The sequence below is a fragment of the Hakea prostrata genome, chromosome 8 (assembly GCF_041222555.1).
Source record: "Hakea prostrata isolate BN-2017 chromosome 8, UWA_Hpros_2, whole genome shotgun sequence".
NCBI lineage: Eukaryota > Viridiplantae > Streptophyta > Magnoliopsida > Proteales > Proteaceae > Hakea > Hakea prostrata.
Genome location: NC_142607.1, coordinates 45776776 through 45789729, shown reverse-complemented (window position 1 = coordinate 45789729; position 12954 = coordinate 45776776). Strand labels below are relative to the sequence as shown.

Below are 12954 nucleotides of genomic sequence, written 5' to 3'. Positions count from 1 at the left end.
GCCAAACCAGTTCTCACTCCTATAGCCTCAGGGCACTCTCTTTTTGCTGCTAATGGTCGTCCCTTGACTAATGCCACGAAATATCGTCATATAGTGGGTGAATTGCAATATTTATGCACCACCAACCCTAATATTAGTTTCGTTGTAAACAAGGTGGCTCAACTCATGCATTCTCGGTTTGATATTCATTGGGCAGCTGTCAAACGTATCTTGCGTTATCTAGTTGGTACTTCATCTCATGGTTTGTTTTCCAGATCTCAGTCCAAGAGTGCTTTGCAAGCATTTTCTGATACTAATTGGGCTGAATGTCATGACGATCGCCACTCCACTACGGATTTTTCCGTTTTTTTTTTTTTTTTTTTGTCATCATCCTATCTCTTGGAGTTCTAAGAAATAACATACAATTTCCCGTTCCTCAACTGAAGCCGAATATCGGGCTATTACGTCTACCACGGAGTTGACCTGGCTTCATTCTCTTTTTATGTGAGCTTGGTGTCTTTTAGGCAGCTACACCAATGATTTGGTGTGATAATCTTGATGCAACCTACATGACGGCCAATCTAATATTTCATGCCTGTACTAAACATATTGAAATCGACTTTCATTCTGTTCACAACTTGGTGGCCTCCAAACTTGTAAGGGAGTTAATCTGTCATATTATAAATGTCTTATATTTGTTATAGCTATTAGTATAAATAGGTTCTATCTGTCATTATAGGATTATGGAAAATATCTTTTCACACGTTCTCACATAACTGGACCAAGCGAATCTGGGCAGCAAGGCCTTTGTGATTGAGAACCGAATTTCTTCTCAAAGATCTTTGGTTCTTCTCTGCAATAGTCTTATGGGATATTTTAATCTTGATAAACCTTCTTTGCAGAAATGATGTATTGTTTAACAATCATCCACCTGAACCTGATAGAGTTGTCCAATATAGAAACTAGTGGCTGGCTGAGCTGAGTAATGGGCCACCTGGGTTGAGAAGTTTCCAACTGTGGATATGCAAGTTATTCATGGCTGTTTCTGTTTTTTATGGAATTTACTAATTGATATCCATAACAATCTAAAATCAACCAACTTGACCAATTTGATTCCGATTCTTCAAATTAATCACAAATTCACAATCATAGAGATAAAGCTCCTGAACATTAGCAACGTGTAGATCGCATAAAATATCAATAAATTTAAGCACGTGACATATATCAGGATAATATATATATGATTAAAGAAATTGACTCACAAAATTCAAAAAATTTCCTGCACCTTTTAAAGATATCCCATGTGAAACAAAATTTGTCCGGAGTTCACTCAAGATAGTGAGATACCTTCCCAAAAGAATTTCTTGGTTTGGATCAGCTCCCCACATGGGGATGGTTGGAGGGGTGGGGAGCAGAAGAGAGAGATGGGCAGTGGTGTCATGGGTGCTTACTGTTCAAGGAATGGCCAACAGAAGAAGATAAATTTCATGTCAACTTGATCTTTCTCTCTTCAAAGAGTGTATATCTAAAGCTTCAAAAACCAAAATAAAAAGGACAAACCCAGTGCCGAAGGCTTCGGCATAAGCAGAGTCCAAGGGGGTGTAAGCTAAATTGGAAAATAAATCACACAAATTCTCACCACATGTTTCTAAATTTCAAGTTTAAATTACTTCTAAGTATAGTTTTCCAACTATATTTAACTTCTAAAAGTCATTATAAGCTTTTGTGGGTAACACCCACCTATGATCCCATAATTAACAACAGAACAACAACAAATAACAACTACATAATCCCAGGAAATTTCAGAAAGTCTTATGAGCTAGAAATACTACAACGATAACAAAGCAGTTTTCCGCAGCTTCACCTCCCCAATGATTCCAGTCTCTATGAGCATATATCCTAACATCTAAAAAAAGCAAATTAATCATCAAAAGGGGGAAACAAACTCAAAGTGAAACAAACTGAATGAAAAACAAAGCCGGGAAGGGAAGAGAGGAAATTAGAAATGCACCTTGTATATCATTCATCAGTTGCGCATTCATTAATGTCAGGAGACACTTTCTTCGCCGACTTGGTCTCTGAAGCATCCCAATCAGCTTGGAAACCAGAGTTTGAATTTGGGTTTGGATTACCATTCGCACTTTTCTCTTCTTCACCATTGCTATGTGCTGGTAACACAGATGTGGGGGTGACACAGTTGCTATCATCAGGTACAGCTAGAGATATCGGACTTGCTGCTGTTACTATATCTTGGGCACCTTGGACAGCAGAAGCCACTGGATATTTATACTGGTACTTCTTCTTGTGAGTCTTGTTATTTGGCATGAAACTTCCTACCACAACCTGAAAAAGCAAGCGAAATCCCAGATGAATTATACATCAAACATCCCTGTGTAGTACAAACAATATTTATTCTTTAAGAATCTGTTGAGCCAGCTCATTATAAGCTGAGGGTAGAAATCAGAAACATGGCCAAGCCACAATTACTTCTTGATTTCATCAGGGATAAAAAACAGAAAGAAACTCCTGTTGTGATTTGTGAGGGATTCAAATCATTCATGCAATTTTTCATAAAAAATTGACAGTAAATTGATAGATCAGCACTTACCTACTTCCAGTTCCTTACATTTCTAGTCTTTTGATGGGTAATTATGTTGTATGCTTCAGTTATTATTTGTTCTACCTCTAATGCAGTCAAGATTGTTATGCAATAATTGCATCTCAGTCTTCATTTTTACACAATAATATTGTTGTTCAGAGTAACATATGCTCTCTTTGAATTGAAGCTGTTGATGGGCTATAACTCTATCTGAAAGCCACTTTCCTCTACATCCACAATGAATGGATAAGACACTTCCAAACTTGTAAAGTAACCAAATAAAAGTTAGTGTCATGGGTATATCATGGGTAAGATTTTGCTAGACAATGATGATTACTGGTTGGTGGGCCAACATGCAAAAGAAAATAATGTGCTCTATATGATAACGCAAGCAGTTCCAAAACATTCTGGAAAGTAACAGTTAATTCATTCATTTCATTCATGTAAAAATAGAAAAGCAAGGCCTTACTTGGATTGGACTAGCTGCCAGTAATAGACCTGCTACCACACCACCAATCACACGACCATCAGGGCCAGCCAATGAAACACTCAGCCCACCAGTTCTATTGCGCATGATGCCACTTCCAGTGAGTGTATAGGAACCAGATAAAGACAATATCTCAAAACGGCCCTGCGCAAACAAAATTATAATAAGCAATACACTCCTTCTAACAGGAACCATAAACTACAAAAATTGGATTCACTTTACAATGAACTATACAAATGAAGAATTTTCCCATTAAAAAATGATAAATATTGAAAGGAAAAAAAAAACCATGAATTAGGACTGTACAGATAATTAAAAATGAAGAAAAACATGTACTTTTCTCGATTCAGAGTTCACAAAATTCTACTAATCAGGCGAGAAGGGAAAGCTTGCCTTGACCTTACATCTTTAAGATACTGAATGACAGCTATCTCTCTGACCATGTGGAGGCAGGCATACAAAAGTGCATGATAACACAACTGAACCAAAAGATAGAAATATAAAGTAGAATCACATAATAATTCACAATACCTCCGCCCATTTCAGCCACCCCATTCTAATTCTACACAACATATAGCCAGCATCCATCTAAATTGAGATCTAGGGTGAGCTAATAGTTCTAGGAAGATTTCATAATGGTGCTTCCATGGTGTTAGACTGTTAGGGACTGCATCAACCAAATTACCAGATACCAAACATTGTTTATACTATTAAATGAGGTTAGACGCATCCCCAACTTGGCTATCTAATATAAGAGCAAAGCCTGAGGTTAGCTGCAGATAGCATATATCACTCATCCCATTTGAGTACAATGCTGAACCTTTTTTGATGGGCAGCTGGGTGGTTCTGAATATGGGTATTTCATGGGTTAAGTAGTGCTTAACCAGCATGAAGTCATCTGCCCGCCCCCAGTTGGAAAAAAAGCACACCCCAAAAAATTGCAAGAAAGTATCACAAGGCCAAGAAATCAGAGCCTATGAGGAGTGGGCAAATGTAAGGCCCATAGGTGGAAATATAGGTTACAATCCGTATGAGATATTGCATTTTGGAATCTAACAGCTGAGGACTGAACTTACATATTTTTAATATGATAAAAATGTACCTCAAAGAAGGGTGATCAAAGTACATTTTAACGATCAAGAGAAGCATTTGAAGTGTTGGGTGGTTGATGTAACTGACTAGAAAGGCAACTACTATTATTTATTGATGGACCAGAAATGTTGTATGGGCTGAATGCTGGCAAGAAAAGACCAACAAATATAATAGTGGATTGTAACAAATATGAGACCATTGAGATGGATGAGTGGCATGACTAGGACAGAGATTATAAAAAATACATACATCCCAAAATGTATAAATAGACAAAACATAGAAGTAATACCAATAGTCAAAGAGTTAAGAAAAGTAGATTTCAGATTGTTTGAACATGTGCATCACAAACCATCAAGTGCACCAGTGAATTCATAGTTGTCACAGAGTGTAGGCAACTCTAGGTGTTGAAGGAGGTACAAATGAAGGCGATAACAAAAAGGCAAATAAGTGACACCTAAATAAATGTGTCCAACTTTATGTGGAGTTCTAACATTTTGAACAAAACCCTCAATGGTTTATAGTATGCACACCTGCAAAATAGTCTCAATCGCTCTCCCCACTTACATCCTTTCTCCTTACTTTGGTCATATCATTAAGCCACAAGGCATTCGATTACACAGGTTCTAAGCTAACATGTGCTTGAGCAGGTACCACTGGCCGCATATTGACACATGTCACCAGTTTTAAATAGGGGAACAGAACATACAATATTTGCACAGAAAAGGTTCAATTATGAAGTTTTTGGGGGAGAGAGAGAATATAAAAAATAGAAATACAAAGCATTCAACAATCTTCTCAACAATAAGGAAAACAGAAAAGAAGAACAAAGTAAAGTTCAAGATCATACCTCATAAGTCAAAATACCACCATTATAGCCAGGCTGATGAATGGTAACATTAGAAACAGTTCCATTGGCTGAGAGAATGCAAACAGCTCGAGGACCCCTTTGAGCAAATGAAAAAATTTTATCCGCTACATCCTAAAATAACAAATACCACTTTCATGTAAAGACAACCCCAGATCATATGTTCATAAATAGATCTTCAAGAGCAAGTAAAGAATGATAAATTTTGAATTCAAGGGATCATTAAAAGCAACTTGCATGATCGATATATTACCTCCCCAGTATATATTGTAACCACATGTGGTGTGAAGCTTCTTCCAGCTGAGCTCGCAGCCCAGCCACCTAAAACAACATAACAGAGTATCAGTGGTGAGATTGAACCTAGTTACTTGTTCTTGACATCTCTATCTGACTCAAAAAAGTTTTAAAACTGAATGCACTTCTTTAAATCAACTAGATGCCCATTTGCAGAAGGTCTAAACCTTTCCAACCAGACCTTTAATATTTACCAAGCTCATTTCCATATTTTATTTTTCAGATGACTAAAGAGGCCATAATATTAAACATTAAAATGACATTTTATCTACAAAAATATTTTTTGCAGGTGCTTCCTTTCCCTTTTACGTCTTCAAAGGGAACCCAGTAAGGAGAAGGTTGACCCAACCAAAGAAGAAAATCCACAGCGCTATTTGCCTCTGTACAAATAAAACCTTTGAAGCATATTTGAACATATTTACAAGCCAAAAACAATCTGAGTAGTAAAATTCGGGGAGTGCAGGTGGTGACAGTCGCTTTCCAGTTTACAGTTTCCACTACCAGGTTGCTTATTCCAACCTCAACCGCAAAGCTAACACATTTCATCATCTCAAAACAAAAACCTTACCACCATTCCCCACAAAAAACCTCGAAATTCAACCTGTTTTCAGTGTTCACTTACCTTTCTCCTTACAAACTAAAACCACGAAATGTGAGGTTAAAAAAACAAAATCAAATAAAAAACACACACACCCTCATCGATGAAGCTCTATCGGGGAAAGGGGGATTTTAAAAAGGGAAAGCCCAAATCTAGCATATTATTTTCTTCCATTAACTAAAATTCCGAAAATCTCAAAGCCACCAAGCAGAGCATTCACCAGCACACATCAATTTTAGTTCTCAAAAAATTATACAGAGAGAATTCTCAAATGGAACAAAATCAGATCATATATATCTCACACTTAATTCAAGTTCTGCATGTACCATTTTACCATTTGGGATGTTTGAACTCACCTAAAGACTCAAGCACCTGCCGATTACAAGAACCAGGTGGCCGCCCTCTACCCCGCTTTGCAGAGAATTCAGAGGAAGGTGGTGAAGAATAGGCTTGTGTGAGAGCCAATGCCATGTTCCCATCTGGAGCATACTTTCTGGGTCTTCCTCTCTTCTTCTTACCCATCATCAAATCTACCTCACCCACTAGTCCTCCTCCTCCCAAGCTCCTCTCCATACTCATATTCATCATCTGAGGAACTATTTCGCCGCTCGGCACTGCTCCTACTCCACTCATCGGCGAATCACTCTCGGTGTTAGCAGTGGAGTTCGAAACGGTGCTCTCCCTCCCCTCCATGCAAATACTCGCTTTCTTGTAACAGAAGTTTCGAAGGAGAAGGAACAGAGAACAGAGAAGCAAAAACTGAGAGAGATGAAGTCGAAGAAGTCTGAACTCAGAGGAGAAGGAACAGCATTTTTCTTTTCCTTTTTTTTTGAAATCAAGACGTTTCTGTGCAACTCTCGCGCCACAAGTAAAATGCTTCAGTTTGCGAGTTGCCTGAAAATTTTTCAGAGAGGAAAATTAAAAAAAAATGGTAAAAATACAATTCTTTTTATGTCCAAAATACCCTTTTTCTTCTTTTGTCTTCATTTCCATTTCTGTGTAATAATGATAACTTTTTTCCTTTTTCTTAACCAAATTAATTACTGGAGCATGTCTTTCTCATGCCACAGTGAAGGAGGAATTCCTTCACCAATGCTATCACTACCCTTGGATGGGTATCTAGATATAGTGAAAGGAATTTTTGAAGATCTAAAAAGAGGAGGTGTAGTAAAATGGATGTATAAAGGTCGAATCCATCACATAACAAGTATCTCAACTGTACATCAGCTACATGCAAATAAAGTTAGCATTTACCCCTAGAAGGAAAAGAATTTCGACGAAAAATCTCGATTGGATATGGATTACAGTCGTGGATAGGCTCCAGATAAGTACAGCAATATCCTAGTTGTCATAATAACTTTCGCAGTAAATCCCGCATCAACTTAATGCAAAGCATGTGCAGGTTAAACTTAACGGCTCATCTTCTTCAGGCATTTGGAGAGGCCAGATATATATGTGCTGGACTAGCCATTATGACTCTACACATAATTCACGCGTTAGAACGTGCATAGCATGAGTAGCCTCAAGTGATGACTCCTTTTCACATCATAATTTTCGCAGTAAAACCCGCATCAACCTAATGCAAAGCTTGTGCAGGTTAACATAACGGCTCATCTTCTTCAGGCATTTGGAGAGGCCAGATATATATGTGCTGGACTAGCCATTATGATTTCTACCACATTATTCACGCGTTAGAACTTGCATAGCGTGAGTAGCCTCAAGTGATGACTCCTTTTCACATCATAATTTTCGCAGTAAAACCCGCATCAACCTAATGCAAAGCTTGTGCAGGCTAAACATAACGGTTCATCTTCTTCAGGCATTTGGAGAGGCTAGATATATATGTGTTGGACTAGCCGTTACGACTTCTACCACATAATTCACGTGTTAGAACGTGCATAGCGCGAGTAGCCTCAAGTGATGACTCCTTTTCACATCATAACTTTCACAGTAAAACCCGCATCCACCTAATGCAAAGCTTAAGTAGGTTAAACATAATGGATCATCTTCTTCAGACATTTGGAGAGGCCAGATATATATGTGTTGGACTAGCTGTTATGACTTCTACCACATAATTCACGTGTTAGAACGTTCATAGTGTGAGTAGCCTGAAGGTGATGACTCATTTTCACATCATAACTTTTGCAACAAAACTAGCATCAACCTAATGCAAAGCTTGAGTAGGTTAAACATAACGGCTCATCTTCTTCATGCATTGGAGAGGCTAGATATATATGTGTTGGACTAGCCTTTACGACTTCTACCACATAATTCACGTGTTAAATGTTCATAGTGTGAGTAACCTTAAGGTGATGACTCTTTTTCACATATTTACACAGCTAGATGTCTGTGTGTTGAATAGTGGTACCCAGTTGTTACAATAACTTCTGCTACATAAAACTCGTGTTGCATAATGCATAATATGAACAACATGAAAAAAATGGATTTTCTTTTCTTTTCTTTCTTTTTTTTTTTTTTTTTTTTTTTTTTTTTTTTTGGGGAGTCCCCGGTTACATAAATAGGGCCAAAGGCCCAAACAAAGGGAAGTACACTACATAGATGAAAATCCCAGAAGCTCCGTCAAAGGATCTCCTCTAATTTCAAAGGAAGACCCAAAAAGAACACCACAAAGGATTAGCCACCAATAGAGGTATATTTGACATCTAATCAATAGAAAGATTGACCTCCCTGTACACATGGCTAAAATGAATCAACCCCCCCCCCCGACTCACACACACACTAGCCAATGCTAAAATGCCCGAAATTATCTTCACTAATCTCCCAAACACTCCCATATGGCGAAAATCGAGAAGGCTAATAGCCTTAGCCAAATCAGACTCTAGGCATAATGGGACTCTCCCTAACTTCCTTGCCAATACAACCCCTTCTTTAATAGCCATCAACTCTGACTCTAGGACCAAGCAATTCATAAATCAGCTTTGTAAAGGCACCTATAAGACCTCCCTTGTGATTTCTTATCACGTCGTCCATCTTTGCTAAGTATTTGAAGAGGTGAGGTAAATGTATGATGGATAGTGGAATTTAGTTTTTATATTAACTTTTGCTATGTGAAACTCATGTTAATATAAAGCATAGTGTGGATCATCTGAAAGTAATGGCTTCCATTTGGATGTTTTGAAGAGATCAAATATGTGTGTGATGGATAATGGATCTCAACTATTATAATAACATCTAACACATAACCCTTATGTCAATGAAATACATAGCATGGTTAATTTGAAACTTGAAAGTAGTGGCTCCTCTTTAAGTATTTGAAGAGGCCAATTCTGCGTGCTAGATTGTGAATCTCAACAATTACAGTAAATTTTACCACATAAGGTCTATGCTAGCATATGGACAGTCTTAATTAACTCACATTGAATAGTGCTTCTCAGTTGTTATAATAATTTCTACCACATACATCTCATGCCAACATAATGCTCATTATGTTTAGCCTAAAGTAATAGCTCCTCTTTATGTGTTCCGTTAGGCTTGTGTGTGTATGTGTGTATTCCACAAAAGACTTGTAGCCACATAATAAATAGTATGATAGCTTGAAAGTAATAGTTATAGGTGTGTTTGTATTTATTGGATAGTGGATCTCAATTAGCTATTACAATAACTTCTGCCACAAAAGATTTGTGTTAGGTTAAGGCATAATATGGATATCCTAAAGACTGCAGGTCCTTTTTTTCAAGTATTTGAAGAAGCCAGAAATGTTTGTGTGTTGAATAGTGAACCTCAACTACTGCAATAACTTCTACCACAAAAGACCTATTAGTGTAATGTATAGATAGTTGAACAGTAATGACAACTATTTAGGTACTTGAATAAGCCAAATTAATGTGCCTATGATAGGTAGTGGATCCTAACTATTACCTTAATTTAATCCACTTAAGACTCGTATCATCATAATACATGGCATGAGTAACTTAAGTTTAACAGCTCATGTTGTTTATATATGTGTTAACATAACACATAATGTGGTAGCACGAAAATACCAACTATCTATTTAACAAATTTTATTACATAAGACTTATGTTAACATAATCCGTAGGATAGATAACTTGAAAATAATGGTTCTTATTTTAAGATGTATGAAGAAACTATGTCTATGTAAATAGTGGCTCTATACTATTACAATAACATATACTACATAAGATGTGTCAGCATAATACATAGCATAAGTAGTCTAAAAGTAGTGACTCCTTTTTAGGTCTATGAAGATGAAGTGGATACTAGCCATTTCTTCTACATAAGACTATTATCATCATAATGTTTTGCATAGATAATTTCTTCTTCATAAAACTCAAAGGAGAGGGACAGAGACAGAGGCTTCTCCAGGGATGGTCCTTACTTGTATCTAGGGTCATAAGTTCTATAGTACAATGGTGAAAAAAACAATGTGCTTCCTAATGATGATCCTAACTTATATCTAAGGTGCGCTATGTATTCCATGTATGAAAATTTTATAATTAAGTGGAGCACCCCTGTGGTGGTTGCTTCGCTGACATTCCGGACTGCAATTTTTTGCCGATATTTCATTCCATGCTTGTATCTAGGTTTATGAGTTAGTACAATAGAGAAAAGATAGTGTAACATTTTCATCATTTTTTTTAGTAATAATATGACTAAAAAGAGTAAGAGATCACTATTTAATTGCGTAGCACTTCCACTAACTCAAGACCAACGAGAATACACAAAGAAACATCAATACCAACAATTTTTTAAATTTTAGGAGAAACTCAATTATAATTTCACGCAAAGAGCCATATGACCAAATTGCATCATTTTTTTACCTATTATATTATAAATCATTTAAAAGAAAATCATGATCCTAATGGTGATTAGGACATTTTTAAAATTAGTTCATAGTCATATTTGTCCCTAATTATTTCAAATAAAAAAAATTAACTTATTAATTTTTCTTGTCAAACCTAAATCTATGTTGATTTTAAGAAATTCCATTTTAAGATACTTCCTTTTCTTCTTGTAACTTATCAACATTGATAGATTTTCAATCAATAGATTATTGAATTGATTTCTTGTTAATTTAGAGATAATTAACCTCAAGAAGTGAGAAAAAAATTTGCCTATATAAAATTTCCCAACACCACCAACCCCTTGTATTGGGGTTACTGTTAATATTTTGTTGAGAATTATCCAAATGGAAGAAACAGAATAAGGGCATAACTGGAAATGTAACAAATTATGTTCAGGTTCACCTACCTGAACTAAAGGGACCCGACCCGACCCGATTACACACCTAGCCAAGGAAGGAGTTAGTAAGGTTGGCAGGCGGTTTTAACTTTTAAAGAAATAGCCTTGAAATCCAAAATTTGTAGGTATTGGAAAATATATAATACAGTCAACTATTGCTATGCTGTAAAAGTTAATATCCCACTTAAAATATTAACCAAAATGTTCAAATCCCGAAACCTACGTTTTATATAATCCGGGTTTTCCCTTTCTATTTTATTCTTTTTTCTTCTTCTATTTTACTATAAAACAAACAAAGAATATATATATAAGTGTGCAAGCAAAGAAAAGGAAAGAAAGGAAAAGAAAAGAAAAGAAATTTTAGGTGTTAAAGAAAAGGAAAGGAAAAATTATGCTTCAAATCTGCCAAAGCAAACAGCAATTTAAAAAGCTGTCGGAAGACCGTTGACGGCCCGGACCTATTTGCCTTACTGTCTCTTCCCAATCAGAAACCGCAGACATTAAAGCTACTGATTGGATAATCGGATATTCTTTTGTATGTATACGAAATAACAAGATTTTTGTGTACCATGTTTCATCATCGTCGGATTGGAATCTACACATTTTATAGATTTAGATTCTAAGCCAACGGCATGTTGATATGGTCTGATCATGGGTTTTGTGAATCGGATATTGAACCCGAAACGCTCCCAACCTGATCCCAATTCTTGTTGCTCCGGAGCAGGCCACGAGCCATCCGTACTGGGTTTCGAGTAGGATTTGAGAACCAGAATTGGGAGCGAAATTGGATCCAAACCGAACCAAATAAGTCAAATGAGATATTCGTAAGTTTGACCAATAGTTAATCCAGTAACCAACCAAAGTCAAATACAAATTGATTGATTTTGATTTTTCGAAGTAAAATCGATCGATTGATACCCGTCAGGATAAAGGATCTGGACTCCTTATAGGGCACACACATAGGAGGTTGGGCCCACTGAGTAGAAGCAAGTTGAAGGATTTAAGAATCAAAATGGGTCCTATAACAGCTAAAATACAACTACCCCTCTTTTCTTTTGATTCAAATGGTTGGTTATAATTGTAGTAAATAAAATAATTAAATTAAGCTACTCCATTGCATTCTTCCAAAATAAGGCTAAAAAATAAAATAAAGGAAAAGTGAGATTCCCTAGTGATGAGCATGTGAGATCTAAGAGGTTTTGATAGGCATGCCATTAAATATAAGAAATAATAAAATTAGAAAATTGGGATTTCCAATAAACTCTAGAAATTAATGTTATCAATTCTGAAAGAGAAAGTCATTTTTGAGTAGAAAATGGCACACATGCCCACTTTAGTTTTGTTTATCCTCCATCACTCTTATTGATTTTATCATCACTTCTTTGAACTAAGTAGTAAAGAACAAAATTTTAAAGAAGAAAAATCAGGCACAAAAAGAAACAAGAACTAAAGCTGCAAAGTGATAATTAAAGTGATGGATATCAGAATCAAAAACCCTTTTCTGGATCACCTCCATGTGGGTGATTTTTATTGTTAAAACTTAAAACTTTCCCTCAAACTTCAGCATTTGAGAACTATTCCTGTGTTTTAAGTCCACCAATCACATTTGTTGAGACTTTATCAAAGTATATTAGTAAACAAAGTTAATATGAAAAGTTTTCAACAATTGCCTGTCTCATACTGATTTGTAACATTGATATATACCTCAGTTGAAGTATACCAGGCAAAACTGAAACCAACATGATCTGCAACTTCAAAGGAAACAGGGAAGTTCCAATTTCATGACCAAACAGTTGAAGCTCTAGATTCTTCTTGAATCT

General features: G+C 36.3%; 1 protein-coding gene across 2 annotated transcripts; it reads right to left on the bottom strand.

Moving 5' to 3' along the window:
* Window positions 1-1327: 1327 nt before the first annotated feature.
* On the bottom strand, window positions 1328-6802 carry LOC149008184 (AT-hook motif nuclear-localized protein 1-like). Of its 2 annotated transcripts, none has more exons than XM_089165772.1 (6): window positions 6271-6802; window positions 5276-5343; window positions 5005-5136; window positions 3048-3209; window positions 1991-2322; window positions 1328-1878 (listed from the first exon to the last, which is right to left on the bottom strand). In XM_089165772.1, exons 1-5 carry the CDS (start codon window positions 6605-6607, stop codon window positions 1999-2001), a joined length of 1023 nt encoding a protein of 340 aa, XP_089021898.1. In that variant the 5' UTR covers window positions 6608-6802; the 3' UTR covers window positions 1328-1878; window positions 1991-1998. The 2 variants fall into 2 exon arrangements, with proteins under 2 accessions (XP_089021898.1, XP_089021897.1); XM_089165771.1 differs by having other exon boundaries at window positions 1342-1885.
* Between the last annotated feature and the right edge of the window lie 6152 nt (window positions 6803-12954).

What these genes read in the sequence shown, in the direction of transcription:
- LOC149008184 (XM_089165772.1), bottom strand. Translation starts at nt 6,607, where the DNA reads ATGGAGGGGAGGGAGAGCACCGTTTCGAACTCCACTGCTAACACCGAG. An exon ending in GCAGGTGCTTGAGTCTTTAG is followed by an intron (nt 5,344 to 6,270) that starts GTGAGTTCAAAC and finishes ATGTTGTTTTAG; the next exon opens with GTGGCTGGGCTGCGAGCTCA. An exon ending in GTGGTATTTTGACTTATGAG is followed by an intron (nt 3,210 to 5,004) that starts GTATGATCTTGA and finishes TTGTTTGCGCAG; the next exon opens with GGCCGTTTTGAGATATTGTC.